The 19,602-nt window shown below is 43.0% G+C and overlaps 1 protein-coding gene across 1 annotated transcript in view; it reads right to left on the bottom strand.

Moving 5' to 3' along the window:
- HUWE1 (HECT, UBA and WWE domain containing E3 ubiquitin protein ligase 1) overlaps positions 1-19,602 on the bottom strand; it is a 689,948-nt gene that overhangs the window by 298,256 nt on the left and 372,090 nt on the right. The window contains exons 34-35 of the mRNA XM_053695471.1: positions 2,072-2,199; positions 400-481 (exon numbers count right to left, since the gene is read on the bottom strand). Of these exons, the coding sequence (XP_053551446.1) occupies positions 400-481; positions 2,072-2,199 (210 nt within the window). The remainder of the gene's footprint in view (positions 1-399; positions 482-2,071; positions 2,200-19,602) is intronic.

The raw sequence follows: 19,602 nt of genomic DNA, 5'->3' as shown, positions 1-19,602 counted from the left end.
AAACCATTTTATACTGGTTTTTTATATCCGTATCTGTGCATCTTATTCTTTATAATAGTGTCTATTACATGCAGTTATATGAAAATGAGTGTATACTGTCCCTTTAACCTCAACGTGTAACATTTAAAAAATAGGCATACTAATTACACTTTAGCATTTTGATGAGACTACTTCACTTTCAATGATGTTATAGGTTATAAAAGCAGTTTAGCTATTCAAGTTACCACAGCATTGAGGGACAATTGAGCACTAAACCAAAACCAGTATATTTCAGTAGCAAAACGGACAGTTTAGGCCAAAACGGATTTTGTAATCCCCTTTATTCTGGACTGCCTGTCTCCAACATAAAGAAATAATAAATCTGGACTGTAGACTCCAGCTGCAGGCAATTAGTCTTACCCTATTCATCTGTACCCTCCTCTTGGAAGATATTGATGTTTTCTCATAAAAATCTATCAGCAGCAAGACTGGCGTTATCCACCTAGGAGGAAAACATGGATTATTAGTGGTGTGGGAGCTATAGCGTATATACACTCTTACAAATTGTCCAAACAATCGTACTTGGGCGTCAGGGGCACCTGCACGAGGTTATGGAACCTCGATTTTAATAGCTGACTCTGCCTCAATATCTAATTGCACCATAGTGATTACGCTCATAGATAGTGGCAGTTAATATTAAAACAAGGCCTCCGCTATAGAAGAGACCTTTTTCAGTCTAAGATTAGCAGACTTCTTGTCGATCGTGGGTAATCTGTGCTCAGAATTATATACAGTACTAATTAATGGTTAAACAGGCCTCCGCTATAGAAGAGACCTTTTTTCAGTTCAGCTCAGCATATTTTTCTATACGTGGGTAACTTGTGGGCATATTTATACTTAGCAAGGTTGAACTATAGCTCCAGTGACAGTTAAATGATCAAACAGGCCTCCGCTATAGAAGAGACCTTTTTCTAGTTCAGCTCAGCATATCGTTCCATTGGTGGGTAATCTGCTGGTATATTGATACTTAGTGTGGTTGAACTATAAGCTCCAAAGACAGCTAATGTTTAAACATGCCTCCGCTATAGAAGAGACCTTTTCTAGCTAAGCTCAACATATTTTTCCATTCGTGGGTTACCTGCTGGTATATCTGTATTCAGCAAGGTTGAATTGAAAAACTGATTTCTATCTTTGTCTCAAAGCAAAGTTAATAATTGGTTGTATTAGTCATACATTAATATTATACTTACTGATAGATATGTGCATTATACATATAGAGTGCATTTGAATCTTTATTTAAAGGTATATACCGTACTTTAAAATAACCAATGACTGTGCTGTGACTGGGGCCCTTTAATATCAGTTTAACATATTTTGCAACACTTGCAATGATTAAAATTTAGGAACACAGTAAACCACCAGCTTTACTTTTGACTGTGACTAACATATACATATTGAGTGTACTATAGACTTTTTACTTCTCAGCACACAAACCGGAAATTTAATCGGATACTATTCATATTATTGTGGTGCTTTTTTGTATAAGTACTTAGTAGGTACACCCTGCTACCACTACTAATAACATACTCACTTACCTACAGGAGTTGATTATTTATATATATACAAATACTCCAATACCTCCTGTTAAGAAGTAATGTATATTTTATGAGGTGCAATTCAGATCAAATTACATAGTCTGAGTTCCAGCAAGTTTTAAACCGTATGTGTGTGAGTGTGCGTGAGTACTAGTCCAGCCGGACTATTACTTTAATTATTTTTTCTAATAAAGTTATTTTGTGTGAATGAAGTTGTCAATTGTATTTCAAAGTATTGAATTTTGATCACACTTATTTATTGCCTACTCTGATAGTGGGTTCTAGTACTTAACGAAGTCCAGTAACCAACAGTCTTTCTCTTTGCGCTGCAAAATCTCTCTTTTTTGCATCTCATTGTACATTTTGATGTATATTACTGTTAATGGTTCTGGAACTTAAGGGTCATGATATATAAATAATAAATTTGATTTATCCCTTAAGTTTGAATTAATATAACCCACCCCACTCTCCCTCAAAAACCCTCCTACAAATCTTACTTGGGCGTCTGCACCTCCTTTTGTTCCTTAGCCGCCTGCAGACAAGGTTGGACCACTTCAAGCAGCTTTATCAGCACATTAAGGATACCACTGGTCTCCACAACCCGGGCACAAGGCAGCTTGAGCTCCTGGAAGGAAATGAGGTCATCAATAAACAATAAGATTGGAATGCCACATGCATGTAATAGGGAACAGGACAAGCAGTATCTTTACATTACAGTGCTTGCTATCAGTCCTGAGCAGGGCATGGCATTTCCAGCTGCCATTTATGTTTACATGTACACTTCTGCAATGGCGCTAAATGAAGTCAACTGAAACTAAGAAATCAATATAAACAATTTTACAAAAAAATTAAAACATTTTAAAATGTTGGCATTCCTATGCTGAATAAACCTAGATTTTGTATTAGTCCTAATACAAACAATGAATTAACTTGCATTTCAGGCAATTTGTGCTGACTCAAATAACTCCACGTGCATGAGCACAATGTTATTTATATGAAACATGAACAAACGCCCTCTAGCTGTGAAAAACTGTCAAATTCAGATAAGTGGCGATCTTCAAGAGATTAAAAAAATAGCGTATGACCCTACCTAGGTTTAGCTTTTTAACAAAAAATACCAAGAGAACAAAGCAAATTTGATCATAAAAGTAAACTAGAAATTTGTTTAAAATTGCATGCCCTATCTGAATCATGAAAGTTTAATTTCGACTATCATAAATGAAGCCGTTGTGGTAACCAAAGTGTAAAAAAACATAATTTATGCTTACCTGATAAATTTATCTTGTGATGTATCGAGTCCACGGATTCATACTTACTTGTGGGATATTCTCCTCCCCTACAGGAAGTGGCAAAGAGAGCTGCCTATATAGCTCCCCCCTTAGCTCCCCCCCCAGTCATTCGACCAAAGGCTAGGAAGAAAAAGGAGAAACCATAGGGTGCAGTGGTGACTGAAAGTTTAAAAAACAATTTATGCTTACCTGATAAATTTATTTCTCTTGTAGTGTATCCAGTCCACGGATCATCCATTACTTGTGGGATATTCTCCTTCCCAACAGGAAGTTGCAAGAGGATCACCCACAGCAGAGCTGCTATATAGCTCCTCCCCTAACTGCCATATCCAGTCATTCGACCGAAACAAGACGAGAAAGGAGAAACCATAGGGTGCAGTGGTGACTGTAGTTTAATTAAAATTTAGACCTGCCTTAAAAGGACAGGGCGGGCCGTGGACTGGATACACTACAAGAGAAATAAATTTATCAGGTAAGCATAAATTATGTTTTCTCTTGTTAAGTGTATCCAGTCCACGGATCATCCATTACTTGTGGGATACCAATACCAAAGCTAAAGTACACGGATGATGGGAGGGACAAGGCAGGAACTTAAACGGAAGGAACCACTGCCTGTAGAACCTTTCTCCCAAAAACAGCCTCCGAAGAAGCAAAAGTGTCAAATTTGTAAAATTTTGAAAAGGTGTGAAGCGAAGACCAAGTCGCAGCCTTGCAAATCTGTTCAACAGAGGCCTCATTTTTAAAGGCCCAGGTGGAAGCCACAGCTCTAGTAGAATGAGATGTAATCCTTTCAGGGGGCTGCTGTCCAGCAGTCTCATAGGCTAAGCATATTATGCTCCGAAGCCAAAAGGAGAGAGAGGTTGTCGAAGCTTTTTGACCTCTCCTCTGTCCAGAGTAAACGACAAACAGGGCAGCTGTTTGACGAAAATCTTTAGTAGCCTGTAAGTAAAACTTCAAGGCACGGACTACGTCCAGATTATGCAAAAGACGTTCCTTCTTTGAAGAAGGATTAGGACACAATGATGGAACAACAATCTCTTGATTGATATTCCTGTTAGAAACCACCTTAGGTAAAAACCCAGGTTTGGTACGCAGAACTACCTTGTCTGAATGAAAAATCAGATAAGGAGAATCACAATGTAAGGCAGATAACTCAGAGACTCTTCGAGCCGAGGAAATAGCCATCAAAAACAGAACTTTCCAAGATAAAAGTTAAATATCAATGGAATGAAGGGGTTCAAACGGAACTCCCTGAAGAACTATAAGAATCAAGTTTAAGCTCCACGGGGGAGCAACAGTTTTAAACACAGGCTTAATCCTAACCAAAGCCTGACAAAATGCCTGGACGTCTGGAACTTCTGCCAGACGCTTGTGCAAAAGAATAGACAGAGCAGAGATCTGTCCTTTTAAAGAACTAGCTGATAAGCCTTTGTCCAAACCCTCTTGGAGAAAGGACAATATCCTAGGAATCCTAACCTTACCCCATGAGTAACTCTTGGATTCACACCAATAAAGATATTTACGCCATATCTTATGGTAGATTTTCCTGGTGACAGGTTTCCGAGCCTGTATTAAGGTATCAATGACTGACTCAGAGAAACCACGCCTTGATAGAATCAAGCGTTCAATCTCCATGCAGTCAGTCTCAGAGAAATTAGATTTGGATGATTGAAAGGACCTTGTATTAGAAGGTCCTGCCTGAGAGGCAGAGTCCATGGTGGAAGAGATGACATGTCCACTAGGTCTGCATACCAGGTCCTGCGTGGCCACGCAGGAGCTATCAGAATCACCGATGCTCTCTCCCGTTTGATTTTGGCAATCAGTCGAGGGAGCAGAGGAAACGGTGGAAACACATAGGCCAGGTTGAAGAACCAAGGAGCTGCTAGAGCATCTATCAGCGTTGCTCCCAGGTCCCTGGACCTGGATCCGTAACAAGGAAGCTTGGCGTTCTGGCGAGACGCCATGAGATCCAGTTCTGGTTTGCCCCAACGATGGACTAGTTGAGCAAACACCTCCGGATGGAGTTCCCACTCCCCCGGATGAAAAGTCTGACGACTTAGAAAATCCACCTCCCAGTTCTCTACGCCTGGGATGTGGATCGCTGACAGGTGGCAAGAGTGAGACTCTGCCCAGCGAATTATCTTTGAGACTTCTAACATCGCTAGGGAACTCCTGGTTCCCCCTTGATGGTTGATGTAAGCCACAGTCTTGATGTTGTCCAACTGAAATCTGATGAACCTCAGTGTTGCTAACCGAGGCCAAGCTAGAAGAGCATTGAATATTGCTCTTAACTCCAGAATATTTATTGGGAGGAGTTTCTCCTCCTGAGTCCACGATCCCTGAGCCTTCAGGGAGTTCCAGACTGCGCCCCAACCTAGAAGGCTGGCATCTGTTGTTACAATCGTCCAATCTGGCCTGCGAAAGGTCATACCCTTGGACAGATGGACCCGAGAAAGCCACCAGAGAAGAGAATCTCTGGTCTCTTGATCCAGATTTAGTAGAGGGGACAAATCTGAGTAATCCCCATTCCACTGACTTAGCATGCATAATTGCAGCGGTCTGAGATGCAGGCGCGCAAATGGCACTATGTCCATTGCCGCTACCATTAAACCGATTACTTCCATGCACTGAGCCACTGACGGGCGTGGAATGGAATGAAGGACACGGCAAGCATTTAGAAGTTTTGATAACCTGGACTCCGTCAGGTAAATTTTCATCTCTACAGAATCTATAAGAGTCCCTAGGAAGGAGACTCTTGTGAGTGGTGATAGAGAACTCTTTTCCACGTTCACTTTCCACCCATGCGACCTCAGAAATGCCAGAACTATCTCTGTATGAGACTTGGCAATTTGAAAGCTTGACGCCTGTATCAGGATGTCGTCTAGATACGGAGCCACCGCTATGCCTTGCGGTCTTAGAACCGCCAGAAGTGACCCCAGAACCTTTGTAAAAATTCTCGGGGCAGTGGCCAACCCGAAGGGAAGAGCTACAAATTGGTAATGCCTGTCTAGAAAGGCAAATCTTAGGAACCGATGATGATCTTTGTGAATCGGTATGTGAAGGTAGGCATCCTTTAAGTCCACTGTGGTCATGTACTGACCCTCTTGGATCATGGGTAGGATGGTCCGAAGAGTTTCCATTTTGAATGATGGAACTCTGAGGAATTTGTTTAAGATCTTTAGATCCAAGATTGGTCTGAAGGTTCCCTCTTTCTTGGGAACCACAAACAGATTTGAATAAAATCCCTGTCCTTGTTCCGTCCTCGGAACTGGATGGATCACTCCCATTACTAGGAGGTCTTGCACACAACTTAGGAATGCCTCTTTCTTTATCTGGTTTGCTGATAACCTTGAAAGATGAAATCTCCCTTGTGGAGGAGAAGCTTTGAAGTCCAGAAGATATCCCTGAGATATGATCTCCAACGCCCAGGGATCCTGAACATCTCTTGCCCACGCCTGGGCCAAGAGAGAAAGTCTGCCCCCCACTAGATCAGTTTCCGGATAGGGGGCCGTTCCTTCATGCCGTCTTGGGGGCAGCAGCAGGCTTTCTGGCCTGCTTGCCCTTGTTCCAGGACTGGTTAGGTTTCCAGGCCTGTCTGGAATGAGCAACAACAGTTCCCTCTAGTTTTGAAGCGGAGGAAGATGATGCTGCTCCTGCCTTGACATTTCGAAAGGCACGAAAATTAGACTGTTTAGCCTTTGATTTGGCCCTGTCCTGAGGAAGGGTATGACCCTTGCCTCCAGTAATGTCAGCAATAATTTCCTTCAAGCCAGGCCCGAATAAGGTCTGCCCCTTGAAAGGAATGTTGAGTAATTTAGACTTTGAAGTCACGTCAGCTGACCAGGATTTAAGCCATATCGCCCTACGCGCCTGGATGGCGAATCCGGAATTCTTAGCCGTTAGTTTAGTCAAATGAACAATGGCATCAGAAACAAATGAGTTAGTTAGCTTAAGCGTTCTAAGCTTGTCAATAATTTCATTCAATGGAGCTGTCTGGATGGCCTCTTCCAGGGCCTCAAACCAGAATGCCGCCGCAGCAGTGACAGGCGCAATGCATGCAAGGTGCTGTAAAATAAAACCTTGTTGAATAAACATTTTCTTAAGGTAACCCTCCAATTTTTTATCCATTGGATCTGAAAAAGCACAACTGTCCTCAACCGGGATAGTGGTACGCTTTGCTAAAGTAGAAACTGCTCCCTCCACCTTAGGGACCGTCTGCCATAAGTCCCGTGTAGTGGCGTCTATTGGAAACATTTTTCTAAATATAGGAGGTGGGGAAAAGGGCACACCGGGTCTATCCCACTCCTTGCTAATAATTTCTGTAAGCCTTTTAGGTATAGGAAAAAACGTCAGTACACACAGGCACCGCATAGTATCTATCCAGCCTACACAATTTCTCTGGAATTGCAACTGTGTTACAGTCATTCAGAGCAGCTAATACCTCCCCAAGCAATACACTGAGGTTCTCAAGCTTAATTTTAAAATTAGAAATCTCTGAATCAGGTTTCCCCGAGTCAGAGATGTCACCCACAAACTGAAGCTCTCCGTCCTCATGTTCTGCATACTGTGACGCAGTATCAGACATGGCTCTAACAGCATTTGCGTGCTCTGTATCTCTCCTAACCCCAGAGCTATCGCGCTTGCCTCTTAATTCAGGCAATCTAGATAATACCTCTGCATGATTGCAGCCATGTCCTGCAAGGTAATCGCTATGGGCGTCCCTGATGTAATTGGCGCCATATTAGCGTGCGTCCCCTGAGCGTGAGGCGAAGGGTCTGACACGTGGGGGGAGTTAGTCGGCATAACTTCCCCCTCGACAGAACCCTCTGGTGATAATTCTTTTATAGATAAAGACTGATCTTTATTGTTTAAGGTGAAATCAATACATTTAGTACACATTCTCCTATGGGGCTCCACCATGGCTTTCAAACATAATGAACAAGTAGGTTCCTCTGTGTCAGACATGTTTAAACAGACTAGCAATGAGACTAGCAAGCTTGGAAAACACTTTAAAACAAGTTTACAAGCAATATAAAAAAAACCTTACTGCGCCTTTAAGAAACACAAATTTTCCCAAATGTTGAAATAACAGTGAAAAAATGCAGTTACACTAACGAAATTTTTACAGTGTATGTAACAAGTCAGCAGAGCATTGCACCCACTTGCAAATGGATGATTAACCCCTTAATACCAAAAACGGAATAACAAATGACAAAAATGTTTTTTAAACAGTCACAACTGCCACAGCTCTACTGTGGCTTTTTACCTCCCTCAATATGACTTTTGAAGCTGTTTGAGCCCTTCAGAGAAGTCCTGGATCATGCAGGAAGAAGCTGGATGTCTGCCTAATTTTTGCTGTGCAAAAAAAAACGCTAAAATAGGCCCCTCCCACTCATATTACAACAGTGGGAAGCCTCAGGGAACTGTTTCTAGGCAAAATTCAAGCCAGCCATGTGGAAAAAAACTAGGCCCCAATAAGTTATCACCAAACATATGTAAAAAACGATTAAACATGCCAGCAAACGTTTTAAAATACACTTTTATAAGAGTATGTATCTCTATTAATAAGCCTGATACCAGTCGCTAAAGCTGCATTTAAGGCTTTACTTACATTACTTCGGTATCAGCAGCATTTTCTAGCAAATTCCATCCCTAGAAAAATATTTTAACTGCACATACCTTATTAAAGGAAAACCTGCACGCTATTCCCCCTCTGAAGTTACCTCACTCCTCAGAATATGTGAGAACAGCAAAGGATCTTAGTTACTTCTGCTAAGATCATAGAAAACGCAGGCAGATTCTTCTTCTAAATACTGCCTGAGAAACAGTACACTCCGGTACCATTTAAAAATAACAAACTTTTGATTGAAGAAATAAACTACGTATAAAACACCACAGTCCTCTTACGACCTCCATCTTAGTTGAGAGTTGCAAGAGAATGACTGGATATGGCAGTGAGGGGATGAGCTATATAGCAGCTCTGCTGTGGGTGATCCTCTTGCAACTTCCTGTTGGGAAGGAGAATATCCCACAAGTAATGGATGATCCGTGGACTGGATACACTTAAGAGAAATATATATGCCTGTCTTAAAAAACAGGGAGGGCCGTGGACTCGATACATCACAAGAGAAATAAATTTATCAGGTAAGCAGAAATTATGTTTTCTCTTGTAAGATGTATCGAGTCCACGGATTCATCCTTACTTGTGGGATACCAATACTAAAGCTTTAGGACACGGATGAAGGGAGGGACAAGACAGGGACCTTAAACGGAAGGCACCACTGCTTGTAGAACCTTTCTCCCAAAAATAGCCTCCGAAGAAGCAAAAGTATCGAATTTGTAAAATTTGGAAAAAGTATGAAGCGAAGACCAAGTCGCCGCCTTACAAATCTGTTCAACAGAAGCCTCATTTTTAAAAGCCCATGTGGAAGCCACAGCTCTAGTAGAATGAGCAGTAATCCTTTCAGGAGGCTGCCGTCCAGCAGTCTCATAGGCCAAACGGATGATGCTTTTCAGCCAAAAGGGAAGAGAGGTAGCCGTAGCCCTTTGACCTCTCCGTTTACCAGAATAAACAACAAACAAAGAAGATGTTTGACGGAAATCTTTAGTTGCCTGTAAGTAGAATTTTAAAGCACAAACCACATCAAAATTGTGTAACAGACGTTCCTTCTTAGATGAAGAATTAGGACACAAAGAAAAAACCACAATCTCTTGATTGATATTCTTATTAGAAACAACCTTAGGAAGAAACCCAGGTTTGGTACGTAAAACCACCTTATCTGCATGGAAAACAAGGTAAGGGGAATCACATTGTAAAGCAGATAGCTCAGAAACTCTTCGAGCCGAAGAGATAGCAATTAAAAAAAAAATCTTTCCAAGATAGAAGCTTAATATCTATGGAATGCATAGGTTCAAACGGAACCCCTTGAAGAACTTTAAGAACTAAGTTTAGGCTCCATGGCGGAGCAACAGGTTTAAATACAGGCTTGATTCTGACAAAAGCCTGACTAAATGCTTTAACGTCTGGAACATCTGCCAGACGTTTGTGAAGTAGAATAGACAAAGCAGATATTTGACCTTTAAGAGAACTAGCAGATAATCCCTTCTCCAAACCATCTTGAAGAAAAGACAATATTCTAGGAATCCTAATCTTACTCCACGAGTAACCTTTGGATTCACACCAATAAAGATATTTGCGCCAAATCTTATGATAAATCTTCCTGGACACAGGCTTTCTAGCCTGAATCAGGGTATCAATGACCGATTCAGAGAAACCACGCTTTGATAAAATCATGCGTTCAATCTCCAAGCAGTCAGACGCAGAGAAATTAGATTTGGATGCGTGAACGGCTCTTGAATTAGAAGGTCCCGCCTCATTGGCAGAGTCCACGGTGGAATTGAGGACATGTCCACCAGGTCTGCATACCAAGTCCTGCGTGGCCACGCAGAAGCTATCAGAATTACCGAAGCTCTCTCCTGCTTGATTCTGGCAACCAGACGTGGGAGGAGAGGAAACGGTGGAAAAACATAAGCCAGCTTGAAGGACCAAGGCACTGCTAGAGCATCTATCAGTACCGCCTTGGGATCCCGGGACCTGGACCCGTAACGAGGAAGTTTGGCATTCTGACGAGACGCCATCAGATCCAATTCTGGTGTGCCACATAGATGAATCAGCTGGGCGAATACCTCCGGATGGAGTTCCCACTCCCCCCGGATGAAGAGTCTGACGACTTAGAAAATCCGCCTCCCAGTTCTCTACTCCTGGGATGTGGATTGCTGAGAGATGGCAAGAGTGATCCTCTGCCCACCGGATTATTTTGGTTACCTCCATCATCGCTAGAGAACTCCTTGTTCATCCCTGATGATTGATATAAGCTACAGTCATGATGTTGTCCGAGTGAAACCTGATGAATTTGGCCGCAGCAAGCTGAGGCCACATCTGAAGCGCACTGAATATCGCTCTCAGTTCTAAAATGTTTATCGGGAGGAGAGCTTCCTCCCGAGACCATAAGCCCTGTGCTTTCAGGGAGTTCCAGACTGTACACCAGCCTAGCAGGCTGGCATCTGTCGTTACAATGAGCCACTCTGGCCTGCGGAAGCACATTCCCTGAGACAGGTGGTCCTGAGACAACCACCAGAGAAGAGAATCTCTGGTCTCCTGGTCCAGATGCAGTTGAGGAGATAAGTCTGCATAATCCCCATTCCACTGTTTGAGCACGCATAGTTGCAGTGGTCTGAGGTGTAGACGGGCAAAAGGAACTATGTCCATTGCCGCTACCATGAGTCCGATTACCTCCATACACTGAGCCACTGATGGCAGAGGAATGGAATGAAGAGCTCGGCAAGTGGATAAGAGTTTTAACTTTCTGACCTCCGTCAGAAATATTTTCATTTCTACCGAGTCTATCACAGTCCCTAGGAAGGAAACTCTTGTAAGAGGGAAGAGAGAACTCTTTTATGTTCACCTTCCACCCGTGAGATGTCAGAAAAGCCAACACGATGTCTGTGTGAGACTTGGCTAGCTGGAAAGTCGAAGCCTGAATTAAGATGTCGTCTAGATAAGGCGCCACTGCTATGCCCCGTGGTCGTAGAACCACCAGAAGGGACCCTAGCACTTTTGTGAAAATTCTGGGAGCCGTGACCAACCCAAAAGGAAGGGCCACAAACTGGTAATGCCTGTTTAGAACTGCGAATCTGAGGAATTGATGATGATCTCTGTGAATAGGGATGTGTAGATACGCATCCTTTAAATCAATGGTAGTCATATATTGACCCTCCTGGATCAGAGGTAGAATAGTCAGAATAGTCTCCATCTTGAATGATGGAACTTTGAGGAACTTGTTTAGAATTTTGAGATCCAAGATTGGTCTGAAAGTTCCCTCTTTCTTGGGAACCACAAACAGGTTTGAATAAAACCCTAGCCCCTGTTCCTCCTTTGGGACTGGGCAAATCACCCCCATGGTATGTAAGTCTTCTACACAGCGTAAGAACGCCTCTCTCTTTGTCTGGTTTACAGACAATCGAGAAATGTGAAATCTCCCCCTTGGAAGGGTGCCCTTGAATTCCAGAAGATATCCCTGGGACACAATTTCTAAAGCCCAGGGATCCTGAACATCTCTCGTCCAAGCCTGAGCGAAGAGAGAGAGAGTCTGCCCCCTACTAGACCCGGTCCCGGATCGGGGGCTACCCCTTCATGCTGTCTTAGAGGCAGCTGCAGGCTTCTTGGCCTGTTTACCCTTGTTCCAAGCCTGGTTAGGTCTCCAGACCGACTTTGATTGGGCAAAATTCCCCTCTTGCTTTGTAGCAGAGGAAGCTGAAGCGGGACCACTCTTGAAATTCCAAAAGGAACGAAAATTATTTTGTTTGGCCCTCATCTTATTTGATCTATCCTGAGGGAGGGCATGACCTTTCCCTCCAGTAATGTCTAAAATAATCTCCTTCAGTTCAGGCCCGAATAGGGTCTTACCTTTGAAAGGAATGTTCAAAAGTTTAGATTTAGATGACATCAGCAGACCAGGACTTAAGCCATAACGCCATGCGTGCTAAAATGGCAAAACCTGTATTCTTTGCCGCTAATTTAGCCAGTTGAAAAGCGGCATCTGTAATAAAAGAATTAGCCAACTTAAGTGCCTTAATTCTGTCCATAATTTCCTCTAACGGAGCCTCCATTTGAAGAGCCTCTTCTAGAGCCTCAAACCAGAAAGCAGCTGCAGTCGTTCCAGGAACAATGCACGCAATAGGTTGGAGAGAAAAACCTTCAACAACAAAAATTTTCTTCAGGAGACCCTCTATTTTTTTTTATCCATAGGATCTTTGAAAGCACAACTGTCCTCGATAGGTATAGTTGTACGCTTAGAGTAGAAATAGCTCCCTCCACCTTAGGAACTGTCTGCCATGAGTCCCTTATGGTATCAGATATGGGAAACATTTTCTTAAAAACAGGAGGGGGAATGAACGGGATACCTGGTCTATCCCACTACTTAGCAATAATATTGACAATCCTCTTAGGGACTGGAAAAACATCAGTGTAAACAGGAACCTCTAAGTATCTATCCATTTTACACAATTTCTTTGGGACCACTATAGGGTCACAGTCATCTAGAGATGCTAATACCTCCCTAAGCAATAAGCGGAGGTGTTCAAGCTTAAATTTTAAGGCCGTCATATCAGAAATTTCTCCCTAAGATAACAAATCCCTCGCCCCTTCAGAGCATTGAGAGGGCATATCAGAAACGAATACTAAAGCGTGAGACGGCTCAGCATTTTTCCTTAACCCAGAGCTGTCCCGCTTTTCTTGTAAACCAGGCAGTTTGGATAAAATCTCAGTGAGGGTTGTATTCATAACTGTGGCCATGTCTTGTAAAGTAAATGAATGTGACGCACTAGAGGTACTTGGCGTCACTTGTGCGGGCGTTACTGGTTGTGACACTTAGGGAGAGCTAGATGGCGAACCCTCATTTACTACTGACTGAGAATCATCTATTGCTCTATTTTTAAGTGCTAATAAATGTTGTTTATAATTTATAGACATATCAGTACATTTGGGACACATTCTAAGAGGGGGTTCCACAATGGCTTCCAAACATATTGAACAAGGATTTTCCTTGGTATCAGACATGTTAAACAGGCTAGTAATGTAACAAGCAAGCTTGGAAAACACTGTAATCAAAGTAAACACTTAGAAATAAAACGGTACTGTGCCTTTAAGACAAAAAAAGCTGCACAAGTTCTGCAAAACAGTGTAAAAAAGCAGTAAACTTAACAAAATGTTTACAGTGGTATCTTACAGCCTTAGTAACTTTGCACAACTATGCAAATAAACAATTAACCCCTTAATGGCAAAACCGGATTAAAAAAACATCAAAACCGGTAAAAAAAGACTTTCAGCACCTTGCCACAGCTCTGCTGTGGCGCCTACCTGCCCTTCAGAACGATTTCTGGGGGAAAAACCTCCTTTACAGTCCTCAAACACAGCAGGAACCTCTAGGAAAGCAGTTGGATGACTTAAGGAAAAGAAACTGTGCAACTGAGGCGCTTAAATAGGCTCCTCCCACCTCACCCGATGTTTTGAGGCCTATTAGAAAAACATTTGAGTGTCTCTTAATTAACCATGTGGATTAAAAAACCCTAACACAAGCCACAATGACCCCTTCAGTCCCTTCAAAAAACGTTATAATTGCATCATTTACTGAAAAAACAAAAAACGTTTTTCCTAATTGTCACCAGTAACAAATGAGCCCTTCAAGCAAGCTGAAATTCCTATCCAAGTGTCTGAATACAACTTACCCTTTCCCCATGGGGATATTGCCAGCCTTTTCTAGAACAAACACAGTCTGTCTAGAAAAACATAGACTGAACATACCTTAATGCAGTTTAACCTGCAAACTGTTCCCCCAACTGAAGTTTTCCTGTACTCTTCAGCCCTTGTGAGAACAGCAGTGGATCTTAGTTACAAAGTGCTAAGATCATAATCCTCCTTGCAGAAACCTTCATCTCTTTTTCTGCCAGAGTAAATAGTACACACCGGCACCATTTAAAATAAACTTTTGCTTGAGAAATAAAAAACTAACATTTTTGTCACCACACTCGCTCTGCACTTCCTAGTTACTTAGAGTAGGCAAAGAGAATGACTGGGGGTGGAGCTAAGGGGGGAGCTATATAGGCAGCTCTGCTGTGGGTGCTCTCTTTGCCACTTCCTGAAGGGGTGGAGAATATCCCACAAGTAAGGATGAATCCGTGGACTCAATACATCTTACAAGAGAAACACTTCCAATTTGACACACTAGCAGCAGTTGCTAGCCTGCTTTAGCAGTCTCTGTATGCAAATCAACATCTTCAAGTGAGATCTCTGTTCTGAATCATCTCCGGTCACGTTACCTATTTGAATCAATCACTGTCCTAGTGGTTATACAGTGTAATAACACAGATACAATGTAGCTTTTGTTACATCAGAAGAAGGATATGATAAAGAGGTAGTCTTTAAGCCTTAAGTTGTTTACTTAACTTGTACTCAACATGTCCACTCAGCTAATTCGTCCAGTCCCTTATTAGGATAAAAAAAGTAAGCTAGGCTAAACCCCCAAGAAACCACTAAGGCATCTGTCAGCTCTGCCCAGGGATCCCTGGACCTCGACCCGTATCGAGGAAGCTTGCAATTGAGTCTGGACGCCATAAGATCTATCTCTGGCGTTCCCCATCTGAGACAAATCTTTGCAAACACCTCGGGGAGAAGAGACCCCCAGATGGAAGGAGTGTCTGCTGAGAAAATCCACTTCCCAGTTGTCCACACCTGGAATGTGAATCACAGAGCGAGCAGCCGTGGGACTCCGCCAACACTACAGAATCCGAAACACCTCCCTCATCGCGAGGAAGCTCCTCGTACCCCCCTGATGGTTAATTTAAGCCACCGAGGTAATATTGTCGGTCTGGAATCTGATGAAACTGACCGACTCCAGAGAAGGCCATGCCTTCAGAGCATTGTAAATTGCTCGCAGTTCTAAGATGTTGATCGGAAGGAGAGACTGCTCCCCTCCCTGGACCACTTTCCTTGTGCCATTCTGGCACCCCAAACAGTTACCCATCCTGTCAGACTGGCGCCGTGGTCACAATCTCCCAGGACGGTCTCAAGAATGATGTCCTAATTGACAGTTGCTCCAGACGGGTCCACCAAGCGAGGGAGTTCCGAGACCAAGCAACCATGGATATCAGCTGTGATAGATCTGAATGATCGCCGTTCCACAGTCTGAACATGCACAATTGAAGAGGTCTGAAATGGAATCTGGCGAATGGGATAACATCTATGCTTGACACCATGAGACCTATCCCCTCCATACATTTAGCAACCAACGGGCTTGTGGAGGACTGAAGGGCAAGACAGGTGGACACAAGCTTCCTGCGCCGCCGATTTCTGAGAAATATCTTCATGGACATAGTCTATTATCGTACCCAGGAACTCTACCCGGTTGCTGGGAACCCTTTCCTGAGTTGATCTTCCAACCGTGAGATTGGAGCAGAAGAAGAGCCCTCGAATGATCCTCTGCGAGGCTGAACAACGGCGCCTGAACTAGGATGTAGTCCAGGTAAGGGGCCACCGCAATGCCCCTGGATCTTGCCACTGCAAGAAACGCCCCAAGAACCTTCGTAAAGACTCTCGGGCCTTCGCCAGACCAAAAGGAAGAGCCACAAAGTGTTGGTCCAGAAACGCAAATCTTAGGAACCTGAAGTGGTCCCTGTGAATTGGCACATGAAGGTAAGAGTCCTTCAAGTCTATAGTCCCTCTTGAACTAGGGGCAGAATAGATCTGATCGTTTCCATTTTGAATGATGGAACACATAGAAACTTGTTTAAACACTTTAGGTCCAGAATCGTGCGGAGCGTGCCCTCCTCCTTTGGAACCACAAAAAGGTTGAAATAGTACCCTAGACCCCTCTCTGCTACAGGTACTGGTACAATAACCCTGAGAGAGGTGAGATCCCTCACACACTCTAGAAAGGTCTCTCTTCTCTGGACTTGAAGACAGGTTTGACAGGAGGAATCTGCCCTCTGGTGGATGGGATCTGAACCCTACCCTGCCTGCACGAAATGGACGAAATGTAGATCCCTTGGGCTTAGCCTTCTTATCCTGCGGTAGGAAAGCTCCCTTGCCTCCCGTAACCATGGATATGATCGAATCCAATCCTGGACCGAACAGGATCTTTACCTGAAAAGGCAGGGACTACAACCTTGACTTTGAGGTCATGTCCGCAGACCAAGACTTTAGTCACAGATCCCTGCGCGCTAAAACCGAAAAACCTGATACCTTAGCATTCAGGGAAAAAAATTGCATATTGGCATCACACATGAAAGATTTGGCAACCTTCAGCACCTTAATCTTCTCCTGTATCTTGTCGATGGATATCTCCCCTTCGACCATTTCACACAGGGATTCGCACCAATATGTCGCAGCTCCAGTGACCGCCGCAACGGCCCCTGCAAGCTGAAAAACAAACTGTGTGCTGAAACATCTTTCTCAAGCCAATCACAAAGCAGTACTCTATAACTTTACTTTTGCCGACTCCAAAAACTTGCCTAGTGACACACCCACACAAACATTTACGAAGGACATAACAGCGAAGCTTAATAAGCAGTTCATTGTCGAGCATACAATTGCCGCAATAAAGACTTCCACTCTTAACACTTACCAGCTTAAGCAGTATACTGCTATTTCCAGGTTCTCTACAAAAAGGCTTTCATCCTTTCAGTATTTTACTAAATTATTTTATGTAATCATTTAAACGTTTAAGGCTGATACTATTGATGAAAACTGTTTGTATGTTTTTATTTTTACACTGAAATAAATATCACTAAACATTACAAATATTCTTTGTGAATACTTTATTGTATCATAAACTGCGCCACATCAGATCCACAAATAATATCTGCAATCTTTACCTAGGCTCAAATATATCCAGACATATATAAATATATTAACTTGCTTATTCAATATATCTATGAGATTATAGCATATTATATTGATTCATCCGACTCATGTTTTTAGGTTGGCCAACCTATTTGTTTTAACTATGTTTTAAATATTTGTTATAACTAAGTGATTTAGACTATATTTTTATTTCAAACTTTTAGATCTGTTTGTATCTATATTTTGTTCAAAATAAACAGAATTTATTGATTCAAATTACATAGTAAGACTATCTTTCCATATGGGGTAATTAAGCAGTAGCGCTTAAGAGTCTTATCCTTCCCAGAATTTACCTATATTTGAAGTTTTTGAGCTTACTTCTTTTAGACTCAATAGCTTTTACCCCCACAGCGCATAGTTTATCAACCCATCTCACCACTGAAACATCTTTCTCAACATGGTTTTCCAGCTTTTTATCCATGGGCTCCTTCAATGACTAACTATCCTCGAGGGGAATAGTTGTCCACTTCGCGAGCGTAGAGATAGCCCCATCCACCTTGGGAATGGTTCCTCACAGCTCAAGCTGAGAGTCTGGAACGGGAAACAGTTTTTTAAAAGAAGGGGGAAAGGGTGACCCTAATCGCTCCCATTCATTCTTAATATTTGCCATTTTAACGGGAACCGGGAAAGTCTGAGGCACCACCCTGTCCTCGTACACCTTGTCAAGCTTAAGAAACGCAGGCTCCTCCGGGATCTTAGGTTCCAGCACCTGCAGAGTAGCAAGTAGCTGTCGAAGCAGAAAATGCAAATTTTCCATCCTACACCTATAACCAGGCTCCTCCGCAGCAGAAGGCTTAGATGACACTGACTCATCGGAGGAGGCCCATTCTGGGTCGGAGTCCGAGTGGGCCTCGACCTCGTGTAAAGCCTCTGGATTTGCCATCGGCGAGGACAAATCCTGGGTCGAACCGCCATGATACACCCTACGCTTGCGCTTAGCAGAACGTGGTAAGGCATAAATTACTTTAGAAACCACCGATTCCAGTTGGTCCGCAAAATCTGAGGGCCAGTGAATCTCTCCCAAAGGATTAACGGTTGGACCACAGGGCACTGCATGTGCAATCAGAGATGAATGCAGGGAACCCACCTCACGGGACGAAGAACCCTTAGAGGTGGACGGCTCAATAGTACTAGACATCCGTTTACATTTAGATGTTGTAACTTTATCAAGGCATGTGGAACATAGTTGAGCAGGCTGATCTACCAGAACCTCCTCATAATAAAAAGGAAAGAGACTTTGTTAAAGGGACACTGAGCCCAAATTTTTTCTTTTGTGATTCATATAGAGCACACAATTTTAAGCAACTTTCTAATTTACTCCAATTATCAATTTTTCTTCGTTCTCTTGCTTTCTTTATTTGAAAAAGAAGTCATCTAAGCTAAGGAGCCAGACAATTTGTGGTTCAGAACCATGGACAGCACTTGTTTATTGGTGCTATCCAATCAGCAAGGACAACCCAGGTTGTTCACCAAAAATGGCCCGGCATCTAAACTTAAAATCTTGCTTTTCAAATAAAGATACCAAGAGAATGAAGAAAATTTGATAATAGGAGCAAATTAGAAAGTTGCTTAAAATTGCATGCTCTGATTCGTGAAAGAAAAAATTTGGGTACAGTGTCCCTTTAAGGAGGGAGAGCCCTCCAACGCTCTTTGGGAAGACTAACTTAATTTAGAAAAAGGCATCTTTAAACCACCAATGGCTGGGGCACTCACCACCTCCTAGGACCCGGACAACAGAAACTGCTATGTCTCCTGAGCCACAGATCAACAGAGAAGGATAGACACACCATGTCACGTAAAATGCCTGGCAGTACCGCCCCTGCACTAGGGAAAACCACGCCAAAAATGGGTGCGCAAGATTCCCACAAGTCACCTGAAAGTTCCACACATTGCCAGAGCCTCACGCAGCAACCCCCCCCCATTCAATAATCCCCTTCCAGGAATATTAACCCTTGATTCTGTAAAGATAAAAAGGCGCCACACTGTGACCCTGTCTTCTATGTTATCAGTATCATTAATACAAAATGAAACAATCTTACCAGAATCTAGGCCGTGCAACAGGAACACTGCCCTTTAAGTGTGACAGGTTAGTAGCGTTGCTCGTGACATGGACTTGAGTGAAGAAAGCAGGCAGCGAAACTCGTCAACACTGATTGCTTATGGAGCTGTTAATATGAGTCGGAATGGTTTTGCAGAAAGACTCTCCTTGCATCTCCGGACTCTTACTTTCACCCAGGCCCTCACTGAGAGACTGACAGGACTACTTAGAACTCCAGTCCCA

This window comes from Bombina bombina, chromosome 12 (assembly GCF_027579735.1).
Source record: "Bombina bombina isolate aBomBom1 chromosome 12, aBomBom1.pri, whole genome shotgun sequence".
In the NCBI taxonomy this organism is placed as follows: domain Eukaryota; kingdom Metazoa; phylum Chordata; class Amphibia; order Anura; family Bombinatoridae; genus Bombina; species Bombina bombina.
This window is presented reverse-complemented; position numbering and strand designations above follow the sequence as displayed.